Below are 23136 nucleotides of genomic sequence, written 5' to 3'. Positions count from 1 at the left end.
TTCACCTCTTACCCCCACCCCTCCCTAGATGGCAGGATGACCAGTAGATGTTAAATATATTAACATATAAATTAGATACACAATAAGTATACATGACCAAAACGTTATTTTGCTGTACAAAAAGAATCAGACTCTGAATTATTGTACAATTAGCTTGTGAAGGAAATCAAAGATGCAGGTGTGCATAAATATAGGGATTGGGAATTCAATGTAATGGTTTTTAGTCATCTCCCAGAGTTCTTTCTCTGGGCATAGCTGGTTCAGTTCATTACTGCTCCACTGGAAATGATTTGGTTGATCTCGTTGCTGAGGATGGCCAGGTCCATCAGAACTGTCAGACTAATCTTCTAAAACAGTTTTTCATTCACCACAGAAGCAGTCATTTTCCAAGTTTAAGAACCGAAAACGTTCCCCTTAGGCTGCCGCATCAAGGTGAAAGGATGACTTCAGAGGCCCTCGACAATTTGACACTATGCTAGAAGGGATACTAATGATTTATATTTATAGTTGAGGTTGCTAGGTGGTACAGTAGTTAGAGCCCAGTGCCTGGAGTCTGGAAGAGTCAAGTTCAATGCTGGACTTGGACATTTACTAGCTATATGACGAAGCGAGCCATAGAACCCGTTTGCCTCAGTTTCCCCAGCTGTAACACGGAGAATATTACCTCCCTCACTAGGCGAGGCAGTGGATAAAGCAAATGACCAAAATCTGATTTCCAGTGGAAAACAGGTGACCGGAAGCGGGATCCCAGCTCATTACTCGAAGGCAGTGAATTGGTTATGGCTATAAAGTTAGCCCGGAGAAAAGGAAATAGAATATAAGCAAAAGGAAAGGCCAACTAATTGAAACTGAATTGAAATTGGAAGCGGAATTAGAAAAAAAAAAAATTAGGAGCAGTAGGTGGAAGCTACAAAGTGGTCGATTCTGACGCCATGAAAGTTCTTTCTAGAAATAAGACGCGTGCAAAAAAGGAACAGGTTGCCTTAGGCAGTCCCCGTCAATGAATGTCTCAAAGCAAACGCTAGATGACCCCTTGTTGGGTATGTTGTAGTGCAGACTCCTGTTCAAATCCCGATGCGATTAGATGGTTGACGAAATCCCACGAGATTCTGGGATCTGCTTTATCAAGAAGATGCACTTGTGGATCTTACAGTACTTCATTATTATGGCCATGGGTAAGACTTGGAAGGCTTAAAAAAAAAAGAAACGCGCTTAAGTAACTTAAAGTTATAAAAAATAATATCCCAGCCTGAGGAAAACGGACGCAATCGTCTATCTCATTGAGCACAAGAACGGAAGTTAAGGGGAGATCCAAGATGGCGGCCCCCATGGGAGAAAGTCAGGCCTGGGCGAGCATGTGTCACGAACAGATCACTTCCCTTCGTCTCCGCCACGGGGCGCGGCGCGCCGTAGGGCCAGCCAGCGCTAGCGACGTCGGCGTGCGCACGCACGCGCGCGTCCTGTCTGCGTCAGTTCTTCGGCGGTGCACACGCGCCGTGGCGTTCTCCTTCCAAAAGTTCCTCCCACCCGACCCCATGTGGTGGGAGGGCGTTTTGGGTGGAGGTGGAGGGGCGGGCGGGAGGAAGGGTGGATGGGTGCGGCGGCGTGGCGGCGTGCAGGGCGGGGGCGCGCATGCGCGCTGGAGCGCCGAGGCGGGTGCAGCGCGGGGCAAGAGGGGGGGTAGTGGTGAAAAGCCGCCTGGGCCGGTGCGCTAGCCAGTCTGCCCCTCTGCCCGCCGGGAGCAGTGCGTGAGGCCGAGTCCGCCGTTGGATCCGCCCGGCTCCGCCTTGCCCCTTCCGGCCCCGTCTCGTGCCCGCACCCCGCGGAGCAGCGACCCCCGACCCGCTCACGGCCGGCCGGGATGGGAGTGCAGGTGGAGACCATCTCCCCCGGAGACGGTGAGTAGCCGGGTCGGGGCCGGTCTCCCCCCCTCCCCCAGCCGTCTGCCCCTCGCTCACGGTGTGTGTCCCCTCTGTCTCCTCAGGGCGCACCTTTCCCAAGCGCGGCCAGACCTGCGTGGTGCACTACACGGGTGAGTGCGGGCCCCCTCCCCCGCAGGCCTCTGGGGAGGAGGCGGTCTGGGAGCCGGATAAAAGCCTGGGGGAGGGCGAAGGGGGCTTCGGGAGGGGAGTCGGGGAGGAGCCTGCGGGGAAGGGGAGGAGCTGGGGGAAAGGTTTCTAGAGGGGCGTCTGCGGGGGCGGAAGGGGGCCCCGAGGGGCAGGCTGTGGATGAATGGAGCTCTGTGGGAGGGGCTGCGGGGGTGGGATGGGGGGCTGGGTGAATTGGGGGCCCTGGAGTTTAGCGTGCTAAGGGGATTCTGCATCTGCCTCTGAATCCTTGCGGGGCGAGACCTGTTTAGTTTTAGTTTCCCCCCTTCCCCTATTTCCTCGGCTCTAGTCTCCACCTGTACCTAGCCCCCAGAAGGGCATGAGGCTGGAGGGGGAAGTGCTGTCTTTACCAGCGCCCGCCCGCCCGTTCACAATTAACATTTGTCTATCTGAAAAGCTTTAGATTCTTACTGGGTTGTCTTTGGGGGAATAAAAGTTCTCCGTCTCATTGGAAACGCTGCTAGCTTTCCATTCGTGGTGCTGACCCATATATGGTGATCCCGGCCTGGTTTGGCTCTTCCTATCACAAAATGCGGTGCACGATCTAAATGGGTCAGTGGTGTGTCTTTTACCCCGGTCAAGCTTCAGGTCTTAATGCCTGGCTCGCTTTCTTCGCTGCCACATTATTCTCGGGAGGGCTCTCCATTGAATTCCAAAGTTTCCTAGCAAAGAATGAAACTTTAACAGGGAAATTTTAATAGAGAGGTACTTTATGCCCTTTGAGATTCAGAATTTTTGGTGTGATCTCTAAAACAGCAAAATAGTCATTTTGCAAATTGTTTTGCAGCTCTCCTTTCTCTTGTTACCTTCCAGTTGACTGATAACTAGCCCCTTGGTCCCTTCCTATTCTCTCTTTTCAAAGAAATAGGGATGGTGGTTCATGTTGTATCAATCAATGGGCCCCCGGCTGCCTCTTTGCAAGTCTTAAGAGTGCTGGAGTTCTTTTCCGGCCCTGGGTGGGTCTATTTCCTTGGGGGCCTTAAAGTGTTTTCCCATCCAAGCCTCTTTAGTCATGAATTAGCTTCCTCCAGAGGAAGTAAGATGGGATTTGCTCTTTCTCCTTGTTTCTCTGTTTTGCTGTTTCCAAATCAAAAATTTTACTGTACCATAGAGTTTGAACCTCAGCCACTTGGCACTCAGCTCCTGTAGGTGGAGATTTCATCTGTCAGAGCTGAAGATCGCTAGAATGGTCTCTCCCTAATTTCATTTGGTTGTATCCTGATAGAATGGTCTCTCCCTCAATCTTCATACTGTTGCTTCCAAAACTACTCCCTGAAATTCATCAGTTAGTCTTTGTGAATTCTTTTTAAAATGTTGATGATGGTCATCTTACACTGATTTCACCATATGCAACAGTTAAACTGGTTAGTGAGGAAATCTTTACTCCTATTTGATTTTTTTCAAGCAGAAAGAGAATACTGATATTTCAATTCCTCAGATTGAGAGAAAGCAGGATGGGTGTAGCTGAAATCACTTAGATATGAATAATTGGACATCTTCCCCCATCTTATCAGGAAATAGTTGGCAATAACAGTAATTCTTATAGAGGAAGCTTTTCAATCTCCTGTCCAGATTTTAAGCAGATCCATTTGTTTTGGGGCAAGGAGAGAGTGATTTGTGGTATAAGAATGAAGAAATGTTTCCCTTCTCAGTTTTTCTTTACCTGAAAGTAGGCTTTAGGGGAAAAAAACTAGAACCTGACAGGAATATCTGAAAAAAATTATTTCAAAAAATCTCAAGGAGGGAAATTTTGTGCTTGTGTTATTGATTTACTGGTGCTATATATAGGGTGCTAGATGAAGATTTTTTAACTCCTAAGAAGCTACTACAGAATCACTAGATTTGAGGAGTGAAAGTAATAGTAAAACTCAATTGTCCTATACCTGGAGAGGGAAGGGAAAGGAGAAAGAGCAGATGAGGAAAATGGGTCCCAAAGTTGTATTTACTTAAGGTTATACTATATATATAGCAAAATGATGACTAGAACCTAGATTTCAGTTTAGTCATCTTTCCACTACAACACACTCAAATAATGCCATCCATTTTTACCCATTGATTTGTGTCTCAAATCTTAAAATTTTGATATAAGAAATATAGTGAAAGATGTTTGCACTGTCAGGATAACAGGCAGCATAAAATTAGGGTATAATCAAATTACAACTGTTTGTTCCCTATTTGGAATGGCACCTTGTGTATGTAACATTTTCATAAGAGAACACTTGCTGTAGGATCTGGAATACCATGACATACTACCGCATCTTTTTTCTAAAGTTGTGTATTTCTCCTGGATTGTACTTAACCCCTTATCCACAGAATAAAAACAATAACTGCTCAGCAATAAGATTGATTTGTGTATGTACACTAATACAAAAGCTTTCTTTTTATTCCATTTTCGATAAGCTATACAAAAACACAACAGTCATAAACCATCTCTGGCACACTAGAATAGACTGTTCTTGCTTTCTCAATGGGCATTGTTCCAGTAATTATTTACCACCAACCTCACAGGAATAACCTGTTTAAAACCTGTGTCTTTTTGAGCTTGAGGATGAGGGTGGAAGGGTGGGGTAGGGGAGACTGCTGTCTGATGTGAACGATATTCCTTGATGGTGCCAGAAATTATGGTGGGATGTGGAGACTATAGATGTTTTTATACCTTACTTGGAACAAGAAATCTCTATGAAGTTCTGGTACATAATATCTGGCAAGGAATCTACATGCCTCTCAAGGAAAATACAGAATGGGTAAAATCTTGAATATGGTTTCAAGCTGCTTCAGCCTCTTTTTGAAGTACTCTGAGAGAGAGTTAAAATCCCTTCTATACCCAGCACATTGTAGCATCCCTGAATAGCACAGTGTCTGGCACATGGTATGCACTTAATAACTGCTTAATCACCGAACAGGCATTTACAGTTTTGTTTAGGAGCTGGAACTGAACTAATAACGTGCCTAGTACCTTGAGCCCTAACTGCATTATTAGAAGAGTCCAATTCTTATATTGCAATGTGTTCTGACATATTGTGCTTCTTGTTCACAAAAAACTAGTCTGCTGTTATGTAGAGTTGATGGAATTTTTATCATTTCATAAAGCAAGCATCTTCTATTTGTCATGCAATGCAAATTCTTCTAATTTTGTGAAGAGCACTAGCTATGAATTCCTAAGACTTGGAGTTCAAGCCCCCCCCCCGGAATGCTTACTACCTTTGGGACCTTGGGCAAGTCATTTAATCTTCCTTGGGCCTCAGTTTCTTTAGCTGTAAAAGGATGGGAGGAGATGGGTCCCTGAGATCCCTAGATCTATGGTCCTGTGATATTTCTGCCTCCCTCCTTGTCTAGGTGTTATAATTTATCACCTTAATGACATTAGGTGGAATATGAGGTAATTGTTGGTTACACTGTCATTCTCTGAAAATACAACTGGTTCTCTCCCTCTTCTCCCCCCATCTTTCACATATACAAGTTTTTCTTTTTCTGCTTCCTTCTTGCTCTCCTTTAAATTCAAGCACAAGCACATAACATAATTGCTGAATTCTTACCAAGGCCCATAAAGGTGAGGTAATGGGCCTACACGGTAAGTTCTGCTGGAACCAGAATACAGATTTCCTGATTTATTTTTTCCTCTCTAAGTCAGAGAAGTTGTAACTTGACCAGAATGACAATAGCAGAATTGGAGCAAAAATCTGGTAATTAAATCTAATAAAGTCTTGCCAGATATTGTTAGGTGCTCTCTTGGCTTCGGGGAAGGGTTGTCACAAAGGGGATGGTCATTATTCTTTAAATTCTGATAAAACTTATTGGGACCTAGGCAGCTCTTAAACACCCAGACCAGTATTTTAGAATTATCATTTTTATATCTAAAGTTGGGGAGGGTAAGGATTTCTCCAACCATCCATACTCCAAATCCTCAGATATTCCTTTGGGTTTCAGTTTTTTTTAGTACTTGTCCTTAGAATACCAAATGGTAAACTTCAACCAAAGCTAATACTATTTTACCAGTCTGCATATAGTTGCATTCTTGAATCACAATATTTTCAGGATCATTCTTCCCTGAGGTATCAGGTTTCTAGCTGATTTTGTAACTACTTATAGTGAAAATATGGTTTTATGAGTTTTGTTAGAAAGGTTGTTAGCTTTTATATATATTATATATATATTTTTAAATGTATATTAAAATATATATTATTACTTATTATATATTAATAATCTAAAAAATATCAGTTGGGTGAAGCCTACGAATCTGTTTTTGTAATGTTTTAAGTGCATAAAATACATATGATTGCAAAAGAAAATATTTTTTAAATTATGTTCATAGACTCCAGGTTAATATCTTCTGAATTTAGAAGATTGGTTAAGAGGCTTAGAGATTTTGTTTAATTCGGGAGCTCAGTAGATTACAGCATTGGTTTTATATTAGAACAAGAGAATTTTAGTGGTTTTCATACCAACCTGGTTTTTCATGACTTGGAGGTAGATACTTTACCATACCAACTTGGTTGTTTAATCTGGTTAAGAAACCAGTTTGTCTTTATTTGGGGGGGAGAGAATCACTGTGGCAAAGTGGATAGAGCCTGCTTTTAGAATCATTGTGACTTGAGTTTAAGTATTTTCAGTTATACTGGTTGTGTAATCATGAAAAAAATCAAGTCTCAGTGCCATTAGCAACTCTTTTAAGACCATAAATTGCAGATCAGTTGTCAGTCTGCAACATTATCACAATATGAGTTCCCTCCACAGATAAAATCATAGGTCCAGACTTTTTAAAATGACGTCATCTTGTTTGGGTTTTGATGTTATCACAAGATTATTAAATTTGTTGACTTATTGAAATATAAATATATTGCTTTTAATCATATAAAATGTTTCTGTTCTCTAGTTATTCTAACTGATGTAGAATAAAATAATGTAGACTAATAAAATAATGGCTACCTTGATATATTCATTTGTTATATCAAGGCAAACACTTGTCTGGAATAGAGACAAATTATGTGCCCCTAAATTTTCCGTAGAAATAGATTAAATTGTCAGCTTTTTAAAATTAGCTGTCAGCCACAATTTTCTTCCACCCAAACTTGCCAGAGCAACTACTAAAATACTTATGAGTTTTTGTGTGGCTGTGTCCACACTTCATTAGTATGGATATTCTAGTACCCTCTTACCATCACAGATAATCTTCACAGATTTCACTGGACTTAAAAATTCTGTAGTGTGGTAGACCTGGTGATGAGCCTCATACAAATTTAGCTGAGCTGGTTCTTGGATGACAGACATCCAGGTAATACGGAACAAAATAGCCAAGAGATTCTGATCTGCTGACATGGTCTTCAAGAATCCTGGGTCTCTTCCAAGCCATATTAAGATATAGATGAGATGGGGGAACCAGAACATTGTAGCAGAATTGATTAATGTTGACCTTTTTTTTTTTTTCTTTTTTCCTTGGTTTTAGTTCCTGATAAGAGTATTTTTAAGTCACAAAGTGGACATAAATTGTAAGGAGGGAGAAGCTTTCGTTGTTGGGAAGAACTACTAAAATAATTGAGATTTAATTGTAATTTAAATGTACAAGTTAGAAATCCACTGTAGCTATGGATGGCTCTTCTAAGGATACAAAGTAGATTTATGATATCTTACATTAAGAATATTTGTCCCTTAAAAGACCATCATATTCTTTTTTGTACAGCAAAATAACGGTTTGGTCATGTATACTTATTGTGTATCTAATTTATATTTTAATATATTTAACATCTACTGGTCATTCTGCCATCTGGGGAGGGTGGGGGGTAAGAGGTGAAAAATTGGAACAAGAGGTTTGGCAATTGTTAATGCTGTAAAGTTACCCATGCATATAACCTGTAAATAAAAGGCTATTAAATTTAAAAAAAAAAAAAATAAGATCCCCAAAAAAAAAAAAGACCATCATATCTTTTCTGTTTCGGTATCTATAGTAACTGTTATAAAGTAGGGATTTCTTAGAGCATCTCTACATTTGCAGTAAGTGGCCAATATTTTGCATACCTCTCAAACAATCTTAGCAAAGGTATGACATTTGTCTCAGTTCATTTTTTGAAGTTAACGCCTTATATTTGGCTTCTATGTATGTTTTTCAAGTTGGGATGATTTTAATGTTTGAGAAACTGGAGAATGGTTCATTCAAAGGGCAAATGTTTTAGATCATTCTACTCTCCTAGTACTAATAATTAGGAGAGTGGTGTGCTGTGCCTGGAAGCTTCAAGCAAACTTGCATGTTCTATCATAGATCTCTGGTGTAGACTGCCAACTGTGGCAAAGACCTGGCAAGTATATACTGTCTGCAGTCCTAGAAGCAGAGCCAAATACTATTGAGATAATATTTGCTATCAGATCTCTGAGATCTTTGAGCTAAGGACAAGGTTGTCTTTTCCCAAATACTTCTTGTAAATATGTAGGGGATTTTTTCCCATTAGTACAATTTGCAGATACTAATCTTTGTCAAAAAGAGAAATGTGTTAATGAAGTTAAGACATCAAAAGTTAGTTATATTTTAATATGGATAATGATTTGCATTTTTAATACTTTTGTTCAGTTCTGTTTGATTCTGAGTGCATTTGGGGTTTTCTTGGCAAAGATACTAAAGTTAAAGTGATTTGCCATTTCCTTCTCTAGCTCATTCCACAGATGAGGAAACTAAGGCAAACAGGGTTAAGTGACTTGTGTAGGGTCACACAGCTAATAAGTGTCAGAGGCCAGGTTTGAACTCAATAAGAAGGTAAGAGACCATAAAAGTAGAGTTGTTTTAAAAAAGATTTAAAACAGATTTAGGCCAACTCCTTCATTTTATAATAAGGGAAACTGAGGCTCAGAAAGGTTGTAACTTGCCATGGATCAAATAGCTAATGAATGACAGCCAGAATTTGAGACTAGGTCTTCTGACTCTAAATGCATTGTTCTTTCTATTAACTACATCATGCTACCTTCTGAGACAAACATAAGAAAATGGATAGGAAGCCACCTCCACTTTGCAAAAGCAAACAATGCTTGAATTATTATATATACTATTACATATTTTAATGCTTAATCAAAGGTTTTAAGAGACCAGTAAAGCTACAAAGGCCTAGGATTTAAAGGAAAAGTGTGAATCATTAGTCATCACATAGAAGCTATATAGAAAGAAATGCACATTATATACAGAAGGAAAGAAAAGAATCTGATAGAAATGGACAGTAGAGACAGCTGTCTTATACCTATTTACAAGTACTTCCAAAACCTTTCCCTTTCTTCTGATAGAATAATTTTTATATGAAAAATCTGTTGGGTTTAGTATAATCATTTCTATTTCAAATAAAAGAAAAACCATTTTTCTTACAAGCAAATATCATTTCTCTCATTTAATTCAAAATAATTGAATGTTGTAAGAATGATTAGGGTTTTTCCTTGTTGTGATCTCTGAAGAAAGTTGTCTTGTTTTTCAGTTTATATTGACATTTTAGTGAAAAGATTAATCAGCAACTGAACCCATGTCATGAATCATTTTTTTTTTTCACAATGGCATTTATTAAAATTTTATCTGAATATTATCATCTCTTTTTAAGCACAAGTATTGCAGCAATTACATGGAAATTATTAGTTTTCTTTTGTGATTGTGGGAAAGTATGTCTGAAATTTATTGTGTAGGGGAAAAATAAGCAAAAGACATCAGTTTTTAAATGAATGAGATGTTGAAATTTGAGGAAATTTCACCATGTACTGGGATAAAAATGAAATTTAATGATGCCAGTGAAAACTACTTTTCTAAGTAATCTTTTTTTTTCTTGGTCCCATCTGCAAAGTAGCTATTTTTTTTTTCTATCTTTAAACAAAGCAACACTAGCACTATGTAACCATTTCCTTAAATGAAATCGTACCTTAACCCACTTCCTTTTGCTTTCTTCTCTTTCCCATTATCTCATGATACATAGCTAAATCATAGAGAAGAGTGGCTAGTTTTAGAGAAAGAGATCCAGTCTCTTCTTCTTCACTCCTCAGGAGGCATGAATAAAATCTTACCCTATCAGAAGATAGCCTACAGAACAGCTGAAATCAAAGTTGGAAGAGAATAAGTACAAGTTTCTATCAGCAGCTTTCTAAGCAGAACTTTTTGTTTCTTTTTTAATAATGTTATTTGTGACCTTTGTTCTTTCCCTAGCTTGTTTCCACTTTTGGTCTAAATCCTATTTTTCTCTAAAGTTTTCTGCAATTTAGAAATAGAAGCTCTATATTTAACATTAGGTTATGTCTTATAGGAATGAATTTCACCATTCCCAGAATTCTACTAACTACAAGAAAGATGATGAGCTCGAAGTTTTTTTTTTTTTTTTTTAAATGAAGTTCCTTTAATAAAATCCAACAAAATACACTTCCTCATATTTCCTTAGTATATCTTAGTGCTTGGCATATTGTTTAGCAAAATCCTAAATTCTATAAAGGGATATGGAAATATAAGGAGTAGTTCTTGGATATCAGGTTGCTTAAAATGTAGTCAAAAAGAAAACTTGAAATGTGTAGAGCAGTAAGGCATATAATTAATATTCTGCACTTGTATAGCTACATCTAGAATATCTTGTTTGGGTGCCATATTTTATGAAGAATATTCACACGTCCAGAATATGGTGTCCAAGATGGAAGGCATTCTAGCAACTGACACAAATAAATGATTGAGGAGTGATGGATTTCTTCAGTAGTTAAAAGTATCCAAGTAAGTAATGAGTCACTAAAGGTCTTCAAAGAGAGATAAGGATTATTTGAGATCCTTGAAGAGACAAAATAGGCAGGAATGATCTCTTGGAAATATAAAGAATATTCGTGTTTCAGGTGGGCAAAATGGAGTAGATAGCCTGGGAATCGTTTAAACTGTAAGGTTCTATGTTGTCTTTTTGAAAACATGAAATTGGCAAATATAGTAATTGAAAGTTAATATTGTAATTAAATTGATGAATTTTTTTCTTGTGGTTTCAGAAGAGTAACTAAAATTTCCTTTGCAGTGATTATTGATGTCATTATAGTCATTAATAAATGCTTCATTTGCTGTCCACTTCATATGTACATATTACTTAATGTATATACTTCCCTTCACAAATGTGTGTGTGTGTGTGTGTGTGTGTGTGTGAGAGAGAGAGAGAGAGAGAGAGAGATGGATGGGGTTTTTTGTTTGTTTGGGGTTTTTTGTTTTTGCTCTTTTTGGTGAGGCAGTTGAGGTTAAATGATTTCCCCAAGATCACATAAGAAGTAAAGTGTTTGAGGCAGGATTTGAACGCTCAAGTCTTCCTGAGGGCCAGGGCTTTATCCACTGTACCATACATACAGTATGTACCACTGTATACATACACACACATATATATGTTTCTGGTGATAATATGGGATTGATTTACATGTGGTTAGTCTATTTAAAAGGCACTCTAGAACAAAGATTCCTGACTTGTAGCTTGATATAACAATTGCTGGAAGCCTTTATTATATTTCCTTGTATTTCAATCAACAAATATTTGGAATCCACTGAAGATTTAATTAAAGATGAACAGAATTCATTAAGATTTGCTATATATTTGATGAATCAAATAACTGATCTTGCAAACTTTCTAAACCTTTTCTCCTTGTAAATTTTGCACTCTAGCCATACTTGCATATTAACAATGACTTAAATATAATCTATATATGCATGAAATATAATCTATATATGCATGAAATGCCTCTTTCCTCTTTGCATCTATCCAAATGCTCCTTTTTATTTTAGAGTTATTTTAATTTCTTTTCCCTTCCAAGAATCTCCTTAATCATTGTCATCCACTGATCTCTTTCCTATAGAGGCATTCATTTTACATTTTCATGCCACTTTGTGAAATTTTGTCTTAATCCTTGATCATGGCTATCAGATAATCCAATAATTCTTAAACTATCTCTCCTTGATCTATTTTCCAGATTGGTTGTTTTTCCAATAAGATATTTCACATTTCTATTTTTTTTTTCATTCTTTTGATTTGATTTTTTTTTTTTATGAATCATGTAGTCATCAACTTACTACTTACTCAATTCTAATTTTTAAGAAAATGTTTTCTTCATTGAGTTTTTGTACCTTCTTTTCCTGTAGGCCAATTCGGTTTTTTTTTTTTTTTTTTTAAGTGTTCTTTTCTTCAATGACTTTATGTAATTTTCCCCTCTATTTGTCCAATTCTGCTTGTAAAGGAGTTCTTGGGTGGGTTTTTGTGCTTTTTTTTTTTTCAACTTTTTACCATTTTAATTTAAAGTTTTGCATTCCGAATTCTGTCTCTCTTCTCACCTTTTCTTGAGATGATAATCAGATATGTTATTCATGTGCAATAAAAAAAAATGTAAAACATTTTCTTATTAGTCATTTTATACAAGAAGACTCGAGGAAAAAAATGAAAGAAAGTGAAAAATAGCATGCTTCAGTCTGTATTCAGGCAGTATCAGTTCTTTCTCTGGAGGCAGCTAGTATGCTAGTATGTTTTAATCATTAGTCCTTTGAGATTGTCTTGGATCATTGTATTTCTGAGAATAGCTAAATCATTCACAATTCTTCAGCAAACAGTATTGCTATTACTGTGTACAATGTTCTGGTTCCATTCACTTCAGTTTGCATCAGTTCATTCTTGGGTTTATCTGAAACCATCATGTTCATCCTTACGGAACAATAATATTCCATTACAATAACAAACCAGGTTATTTAGCCATTTTCTAATTGATGGACATCCCTTTGATTTTTAATTCTTAGCAACCATAAAAAGAGCTGCTATAAATATTTTTGTACAAATAAGTCCTTTTCCCTTTTGAGGTATATTTTTGGAATATAGACTTAGCAATGTGGTATTACTGGATTGAAAAACGTATGCACAGTTTCATAGCCCTTTGGTTATATTTCCAAATTGCTGTCCACATTCCACCAACAAGGCATTAATGTCCCAGTTTTTTAACATCTATCATTTTCCTTTTTTATCATATTAGCTACTCTGATAGATGCCTCAAATTTTAAAATTGCATTTTCCTTTTTAATTTTTTAATTTGCATTTCTCTGATTAGTGGTGACTTAGAACAATTTTTGTGTGTGTGACTATAGATAGCTTTGATTTCTTTGATTGAAAACTGCCTGCTCATGTCCTTTTACCTTTTATCAATTGGGGAATGTTTTGTGCCCTTTTTTTAATTGTTACTTTTTTCAGCCTATTGAGTTTTGACTTTATATTAAAATTGGGGTCTACCCTTAGGGTACAGGGGAGGACACTGTCTCAAGCTTTGAGTTTTTCTTGTTGTTTTCTGAACTAATTCTGGGGTCTGTAAGTTTTTAGTTCTTTCAAGATGGTATGATTTAAGGAGAGATGTGTTTGCTGCTCTTCTGGCCTGTGAGAAACCACAAGCACTTTTTTCTGCCCTAGAACTGTGACTAGGGTTCATGTGCTGCTGCAGTTGTATTGTACACTCTAGCAGTGGGACTCCAACCCAGAACTGTATGGATAGTGCAACAATCCTGCACCCATGGCCAGCAGAGGGTTCATTGTAGTCTCCTTCTGACCCAATTGTCCAACCCCCATATTGTCTGTGGACTGAGAGCTCCAGATGCTGTCCTGCTGTGTGAGTGGTCACCCCCAATGCCTGTTACTGGCTTGCTGGACTATAGTCCAGTTTATTCTGGACTGCATTACACACTCAACACAGTGAGATGGACCTTATCTGCCGGCCTGTCTTGAGCTATATTTGTCCTTCTGTTGGTTCTGCTGTTTCTGAATTAGCTTTGAGGTGTGATTTTAAAGTTGTTTGGAAAGAAATGTGGGAGCGTGTTCAGGTGCTTCACTGACATCTTGGTTGTGCGTGCCCCTTAATTTTTGAATTGTAACTTTAAGTGTCTTTCTTGACTTCCTTCGAGGTAAGGAATATGGTTTTCTTATTTCTCTACAACTTGAAGTGCAAGTTTGCTTTAGTTGCAAACTGCTCAGTAAATATCTGCTGAATAAATTAATAAACCCAGAAGTGTACCAAAGTTTTAGACACTCAGTTCTTGAGTTGATAAAATGTTAGAGCTGAGAGTGACCTTAGAATATAAAATTGTAGAATCTTGAATCCTAGACTGTTTTGTGTTGAAGAATCCTTAAAAATGATATTGTTCAACTCCCTTCCTTATATCTCTTATCAGTATTTTCAGTATATTTTAAGCTATAATTGGTTGTAAAATATATTATTTACTCTAATAAATTTCTATTTGAGTTTTGTCATGTCTCAGGTTATAAGACTTTCAAGAACAAGAGGCATCCTTTGTAATACCTTGCAGGACTGGGTATTTTAACTTTGTGAGTACTGGCTTAAGATTTATATGCAGGTGCTAGTTGTGATGGTTTTGCATAGGTGGTAGAATACTTTGCTTTGCATAAAACTAATGTAATGTACTTTTATTTGTGTTCTTAGATCTCCTATTATTTAAGTCCCTTTTTGATACCTTTTAAAATATTAAGATATCTAACCCTTTATTTACCTGGGTTCAGCACAAAGAATTCAGGCAAAACTTCCCTAAGTCATACTCTACACATAATGCCCAACTAATTTAGATTCTTTTGACACGGAAATGAGCTTAAAGTCAGGGAGTATCATGTCCCATTCTTTGTATACAACTCTGGGAATCATTAATAGATGGTGCCTCTGATAGTTGATAAATCATTGATACTATGCACTATTCTTAGATGTCTGGGTTTTTTTTTTTTGTTTGTTTGTTTGTTTGTTTTTAAATTTCTTGGGACTTCATGTAATTTAAGTTGGTTTTTGAGTTAGAAGTCAGGCTATGAGTTTACTTGGGGTGAACTTAATTTTTTCTTTTCTGTTCTTCCATTACTTTGCACATTTGCACATACCTCAGGCTTGAGTGATCAGAATTCCCAATGGGATGCTGCTGTTTATCCTTTTTCTTCCATTACTCCTAATATTCCATTAGCAAAATCAGCCATATTCTCATCTCTGACCCTTCCCCCCACTTCCTATTTTGTTAAGGTCCAGACTTTCTGTCTACTGTGATAAAGCACTAGATTGATTTTTAACACTTTTTTTCCCCATCCCCTTTTAGAAATAACAGCATGAGAGTGGTGGATGGTAGTGATGGTGGTAGTGATGGTAATAGTATAGTGTTTTTTCTTCATTTTAGTACATGCATGGGATTCTCACATTTGTGGTGATCTCACATCCTCCTGAGGACCAGATTACAGGATGTGATTTTTTTTAACTGGTGCATTTAGTATCTGCTTTAGTATTCTCAGAAATACTTTCATCTGAAAACCATAGTTTTTTTTTCTGAAGGAAATTAGCAGTTTTGATACTATTAATAATTCAAAGGTGATTGAAGTAGGGAAAGACTCATTGGCTCCTTTTTTGAGGAGAGAATATTTTTCAGTAATCTGATGTTTGCTCTGTGACTGTTAACTAGCACCAGATCCTGAAGGAGTTGATCTTTAATACCAGAAGTTTCCCTTTTGCTCGAGTTTCTTCTGAATTCTGTTGTTCTTGAATTTGCTTTCTCAGATTTTTTTCCTAATTGAAAATTAAACTCTTTTTCTTTAGGGAAACTATATTGTAAAAGTTGTTGAGGAACTTTGCTGGGAATCTTTTCTTAGAGGAAAGTTATTAGGAACCCAGAGATGAAAGTGAACTCTAGAAAAGGGAAGTGACTTTAAGGTCTTTAAGTTATTCACAGACCCAGGTGGATTTGAAATCAAGTTTTCTGACTCCAAGTTCAGTGCTTTTTCCATTTGTAGGATTCTTTCTAGAAAAGCTTTTCACTTAATCTTTTCTCTCTTCAAGAAAAGTTCATTTGCCCCACTGAATACAATGAATAAGAGAAGTAGGATACAAACAAGTTTTGATGTTTCTCCGGAATAAATCTGGGCCTGGTTTTTACTTTTTCCCCCAAAAAAATTCTGGAAATTTAAAGAAATAGGCACAAATTAAAAGAATTTTGAACTGGGAAAGATTGACTTATTAGTAATGTACTATTGGTGAAAGTTTAGGTTATATTTTTGCTTTGTGTTATCAAATTCACAGTGTTGAATGGTCTTTGTTTAAAGAAATAACCCAGTATGATTTAAAAAAAATTTTTTTTTTTTTTTTTTTGAAAGATTGTTTAGTCACTAAACTCCTTAGAAGTAAAAAGTTTCACCTGAGTGGTAAATGTATGCAGGTAGAAAATCTTAACTGTTCTCCTGGTTCAAGTGTCATTTCAGAGGGGGCATTTTACCATTTCCTTAAAACTTAACATCAGGCCTCTGACCAAGTGAATAGTTGGGGGACAGTTTCTAAATATGGTAATGAATAGAAAGTCTTTCCTTTTTTCTTTATATTTTACTTGTTTTGAAGAATGGAGTACAATGATATTAGCACAGGGAAAAATCTGAAATATACTGGGGGGAAGTCTTCAATAAACTTCCATTTTATATTCAGGATTGATTTTTAAAAAGCAAATCAAGTCAAAACTTATATTAAGTGCTTACTAGCTATACACTGTGCTAGGGATATGGTCACAAAGCCAGCCCTCTACCCATGAGGAAGTTACATTCTGATAGGGGAAGACAACACATAAAAAGAAAGTGAAAAAGTGGAGACTAATACCAAAGTGGCTTGTTTGGAGTGTCAAAAACGGGTGAGAAAGGAATGATTAGCTGACCTGAACCCTTTCTCTAAATGGAAACTCCATGAGGAGAGAGTAGGGGGATGGTTCAAGTTGAAAAGACAGCTGAGATTATCACAATAGTCACTGCAAAGTAGATGGTTTACAATTCCCATTTTGCAGATAAAACTTGGGATCTGAAAGAAAATGTTTCCCAAATCTGTAAGACCAGAAGCAGAATTTGAATCCAATCTTTCCATTGTACTTGATTTGTATTAGTTAGTATTTCCTAAATAATATATATGCTTTGTTTTTAGGGATGCTTGAAGATGGAAAAAAGTTTGATTCTTCCCGTGACAGAAATAAACCCTTCAAGTTTGTGATGGGCAAGCAGGAGGTGATTCGAGGCTGGGAAGAAGGAGTTGCCCAGGTGTGTTTATGTTTTTGATGTTCCTAATCATACAATATTTTAATTCTATTAAAGACTTTAACCTCAATGGAAAGGAAAGCCTTACCTTTTTAAATTGCTTTGCTAAGTCTTTTTTTCCTTCCTATAATGTCTATCCTGTCAATATTGGGACTCCCCACTGGATAGCAACAAACTCACAATTTTAATTAGGATGTATCTTTTGATGAATTCCAAGAATATTTGTTTGTGCTTTCTTGGTGTATTAGTCCTGATCTGACTTTAGTAGTTTATAATCTAAGACAGTAGTATTCATATTTACTTAATAAAAGAGTTAAAATCTACTTACCCACAGAAATGAAATTTTAGTCAGGAAGAGAGAAGATCATAAACTCAATAGAACTAGAGGGAACTTCAGAACTAATCTAATCTAACTTTATTTTATGAGCCAACAGTTCACAGACTGGGGGAGTCTTATTTCTGCTTTCCAAATAGATACATATAGCTCTATTTCTCCTAAAATATGTTGCTAATTAATCTCAAAATACAATGCTCTAGATTCTCATTGTGAAGGATTTTTTAAGAAAACTTGGCCAAGAATCATATTAAATGAAATGGTGGGAAAGGTTTGTGATTTGCATCTGTGAAATTATAGATGAATCAAAGTGTAATGAGCTTAACTTTCAAGAATCTTTTCTTGAAAGTTAAAACTTTAAGTTTTTCTACCCTATCTATGGAGAATCTTGACAGTTTTCATTTTTGAGCTTCCCTTTTCTTAATTCTTTTAATTATTCATTTGACTTTAGTCATGCTCCCCATATCCTTCTCTGGTTTCTCATGGCAGAGAAATGACCTGGATTCTTGAAAAGTATTTCATTGGAGTAAAAACTTGGCAAATTTTTGCCATTCAGTAAAGGTTTCAAGTATAATCTGGAGAATAGACCAAGTCTTGCTAACTATATGGACAGACGTGTCAAGTGTACCCAAGGCCAGCCTCATGGTGGCTTCCCACTCCCCAATAAGAATTTATAACATCTCTTATCTCGTATGCATACATATACCTTTATTCCTCCTTCATTACTAAATTTTGACATTCCCTTTCTGTTAACATTCCCTGTTCTATAATCTGATTCACTATTAGTCATCTCTTATGTTTGTAGTCAATAATAAAATCATAGATTTAGAGCAGGCTGGTATCTTAGAGTAGGACTTCTTAAACTTTTTAAACTCACAGCCCCTTATTGCCAAGGAAATTTTTATGTGAACCCCCTTTCCCAGGTACTTGATATGTAAAATAGGTATACAAATGATATATTTATAATAAATAATAATTTGTGACCCCCTACATTCAGTTATGAGACCCCATATGGAATCATGAGCCACAGTTTTTGAAATTGGGCTTTAGGGGGAGATTATGTCCAACCCCTTCATTTTATAGGCGAGAAAAATGAGGCTGGAAGTGATTATGTAACCCTTTCCTAGCGTCACACAGTTGTTATATAAGTCTTTGAGACAGGATTTGAAATTAAGTCTTCCTAACTACAACCTCAGTACTCCACCCACATGTCTTTCAATAGAATAGAGACACAGAAGGAGATTGTGACATGCTAGAACAGACTTTTGGAGTCAGAAGATCTAAATTTTAAACATGGCCATAGTTAATGTAATTTTGGACAAGTGACTTACCTCTTTCAGTTTCAGCTTTCCCTTTGTGCTCTAAAGAGACTACAATAGTAATAATTACCTTACTGGATTATGAGGAAATAACATTACTGTGTGATACTATTACTTGTTACTATCATAGGATATGTAGTATGTAATATTACTTCATTACTATACTATAAGCTCACTCTTTAGTATGGGATACCTTTTGAAGTGATGGCACCAGGGGAAATAGGATTTCAGCTCACAGAAATTTGGGATCAATTACAATATTGTCTGTAGTAATTATAAGGAAAGGGCAAACCCAAGATCATTGAGTTAAAGTTGCAAGAGGCAAATTTAGGCTTGGTATCAGGGAAGAAACTTCTTCACATTTAGAACTGTCTAAAAGTGGAATGGGGAAATGTGGGCCTTAAGCAGAAGCTGAAAGACTTCCTGTCTGATATATTAAGGTGGGAAATTCTTTTGCATGTAGATTAAATTAGACTTAATTGTTGCTGAGATCCTTTTGTAGTTAATTTCCATACCAGTTAAATCAGGTAGACAAGTTAGTTTACAGGGTCCTTACTGGGGATCTGAATACAAACTTGCATTGTCCTGAATCAAGTAACTGAATAGACAAGGCTGTGTTTAGAGGAAGAAGCAGCTTCAAGCCTGTGGTAGAAGCCAAATATGAAATATCAAGAGACCAGTTCATTATAAAGAAGTAGCCCTAATTATAAACCCTATAATTATAATATAAAGCCCTATAATTATAAAATTATAAATTTGGACCAGCAAAATAGGGGACAAGCCAGTCAGTTCTGTTGTTTTCTCTATAGACTCTACTGGATAGGTTTATTCCAAGTTTGTGTCTTCTGCTTTTGCTTCTTTGGCCTGAAGGTTCACTTTGGTCTTAAACAAAGCAAAAATATCCTGTATTTGTAACTGTATTACACAAGTAGAAATTTGATAGTTAAATGTTATCTTTTTGAGTAATAATAAAGTCTCTTTTCTATAGTGGTATTCTCTTTAAGTCAGAAAGAACAGCCTAGGAAAACAAATTCTTAGATGTATTCTGAAAACAAAGAAATTCTGATATTAGGTCACCTAAAAATAATCCATATCATGGCTTAATTTAACTTCACACTAGAAGTTGAAAGATATAACCCAGATTTTTTGTTCACAAGTTACCTAAAGCACATAGACCTAGACATTGAAAACTACAAGTCAGAAAGTCCTGGTGTCTCTCTTAGATAAGTTTTAGAGGCATTTATAGAACTTATTCATTCATCAAGCATTGAACATTACTTTCCCACAGTAAGATATTGTTTACTAGAATTTCTAGGGCCACTGCTTTCTTTGTTATATAGAGGAAGAAACTGGGATCCATAACATACAATTGATTTTTCTAGAGGCACAATGATAACACTTGTTTTTTATTTTTTTTCATAGATGAGTGTGGGCCAGAGAGCAAAAATGACCATCTCTCCAGACTATGCTTATGGTTCCACTGGTCACCCAGGCATCATTCCACCAAATGCTACTCTCATCTTTGATGTGGAACTTATAAAATTGGAATGACAGGAATGGTTTCTTCCCCTAGCTCCCTGTTTCTTGAGTAAGTGAAATGGAGTTGTTAATTTAGAGTTATTAACAACCTTCCTTCTTCTCCATCCTTCTATGTTTTCCTTTTTCCAGATTCATTAAAATACGTGATGTGGTTAAGTGATTTACTGAAAAATCATAGTTTGTGGCAGAATTGGAGCTAAAGCTTCTTAACTTGCTGTTCTTTGTATTGACCCACTCCTTAAGTTAGACTCGCCATCTAGAATAGTGATAGCTTCTTATACACACACAAAAATATATAGTTTCTACCTTCTAAAATGATGTAAAACATGTCCATGTTCTCTCCCAACCCCTCAACTTTGTGGGGTTTTTATCCTAATTGATTCAGTCAGCTTTGACCCTGAAGTTCTAAAAACTATATTTCTAACTCCTCTGAAACTTGTATTTCATTTAACTAATTTGCAAATGATTATGTCAATGACTTTAAGCAAAACTGGATCTGAAAAATTAATCCAGCATTCCTGGATAAAATTATGACCTGTGTCATTTTTATTTTTTGATTTGTAATTTTTATTTTCTTTTTAATGTTTAATCCTTAACAAAAAAAAAATTTCTCTTCCTGAGCCACATCAGATAACCTGTAGTATATCATATACATTCTTCTTTCTCTAGTACCTTGAACTACTGTTATATGTCTATAGAATGATGTAATGGCTCCCCATTACATAAATACAGCTTTGTATTTGAGTCTGGCTTTTTCTAGACTACTTTCATTGTTTTTATCTGATAGTTTAAATTTAATTCCATTTAATTACCCCTGTGATCTTGGGAAAGTCAGTTCTCTTCTTTGATCCTCAATTTCCTCATCCCCAAAATGAGGAGATTGAAATAGTTGATGTGTAAGGAACTTGCCAGCTCAGAGCATTGCCATATTTTTGCCAAATCTGTTCCCTCCTTCATATTCATAGTTTCAGAAAGTTGGGACATGAGTGATGGAAAGTCTTTACCATTAGCAGGAACTACTTATTCTGGGGAGTAAGGGAAGGTGATCATGGGCTTTTCTGATCTGAAAGTTAGGGAAAGATGATCATGAGCAGGATTGAGTCTTGGTTCCTGGCGCAGCTGGCTACCTGTGGCAAATCACCGTAGCCTTTGAACTTCAGCTTCCTCGGCTATCAGACAAGCAGAGGAAACTAAGAAACTCACTCTGTTGAGCTGTTGTTTTACAGGGGTGTTTTGAAGAAAGTATTTTGTAATTTGCAAAGTAAACAGGGTTAGATCAATGTGTATTATGTTAATGCTAGAACTGTGGACTAAACCACAATCAATTTGGTTTTGAAAATCAAAAGGTTTAAGTTCTGATTCCTGCTGTACCATTAACTCACTGTGAGACTCCTTTGAGCAACTTTTCTATAAAAAAGAGTCAGATTTAGGGTATATCTTGAAAGTTGCTCTGATAGCCTGTGGGCCTATAACATCACCTAAGAGCCAGTTGGTTGTCTGACTTTCCATTGAAAGCTGGCCTGGCCAAATGGCTATTGATTCTTCTAACTTTCCCAGCTCATTATTAGGAAATGATTTTAGGGTGTTAATTATTTTCTGTTAACTTCATAATGATGCTTTTTGTATTGATGGAACTCTGGTTTTTCTGTTCCTGATAGATTGGACACATGGAGGAGTCCAGAGTCTCAGCTTCAAGAAGAATGCACATGGATTTGTATGGAGCTTTTCCCTGATATTCCACTACATTCATTGTATAGACATATACCCCGATTGGATGTGTTATCACTTGGCTTTGCTTCCAACTCTTCCTCCTTGTATATGTATTGTCTCTAAACTATACACCGTAAACCTCAACTTGTCAAGTCATTCATTTTTTGTTTTTGTTTTTGGGGTCTAGATTTAAATTGAAATCTTTTGGATATAGATTTAAGATTAAGTGTATGATCAAGCATTAACAGCACACAGATGGGTTAACCTTAGAATAGGAATTATTTGGACAGAGAAAATCTTTGTCCCTTTTATTTTTTTGGTGAAATTTATCTATTATGTATTGAAGAAAAAAATTTTTTTTAGCTGCTGCTGCTGTAAAGCCATAGCAGATTGAGGAGCTATTGAGGGCTGACATATTCTCCATGTTGAATGATTTCCTTGGAGCATATCAGTCACCCTATCCAAAATGAAGGTGGGGAAGGAGAAGCTGCTTCAACTACCCAACCCTCCTTCCCCTCCCCCCTCTTAATCTCTGCCTTTTGAAAGCAGATATTTTCAATGCAGTGTTGGACACGCCACTTGGTGTCTTATCTACAGGACAACTCGGGTCAATATAAACCTACTTTGTTGATGCCTGACTTTTTTTTTTCCATCTTGTGGTTTTTCTAATGGATTTGGAGGACTTTTTAAAAATCTCCAGTAGCCATCAAAGCTCCACAACTACCTAAATTCCAAGAACTTGAATTGATTGTTAAATTGAAGGTGCTGTTTGTAGAAATTATCAACACAATGAAAGCCCAGTCATTGTCACAGGAAATAGTTGCGTGTTCTCTACAAAAAACAAAAAAAAAAACAAAAAAACAAAACTGATGCTGGTCATCACAGCTTCAACATCTCCTGTTTTTGATGCTCAGCTTCCCTATTGCTGATACCTCTCCTTCCACCCCCACCTTCCTTTTTTCTCCCACTCCTACCCCCCTTTTGCTGTCCGTGTAGTGATTGGTAAGAGAAACTGCCACCACCCACTCTCCCTCCACCACATGAGTTTCAAGTTTTATTATTGCAATAAAATGCTTTATGCTGGCTTTTCTCAA

At 36.9% G+C, this 23136-nt stretch overlaps 1 protein-coding gene across 1 annotated transcript; it reads left to right on the top strand.

The window, feature by feature from the left end:
* Positions 1-1644: 1644 nt before the first annotated feature.
* On the top strand, positions 1645-23136 carry FKBP1A (FKBP prolyl isomerase 1A). Its single transcript, XM_003757044.4, has 5 exons — positions 1645-1898; positions 1985-2032; positions 17031-17143; positions 20216-20381; positions 21991-23136. The coding sequence occupies exons 1-4, from the start codon at positions 1862-1864 to the stop codon at positions 20342-20344; spliced, it is 327 nt and encodes a 108-aa protein (XP_003757092.1). The 5' UTR covers positions 1645-1861; the 3' UTR covers positions 20345-20381; positions 21991-23136.

This window comes from Sarcophilus harrisii, chromosome 2, assembly GCF_902635505.1.
Source record: "Sarcophilus harrisii chromosome 2, mSarHar1.11, whole genome shotgun sequence".
Classification (NCBI taxonomy): domain Eukaryota; kingdom Metazoa; phylum Chordata; class Mammalia; order Dasyuromorphia; family Dasyuridae; genus Sarcophilus; species Sarcophilus harrisii.
This window is presented reverse-complemented; position numbering and strand designations above follow the sequence as displayed.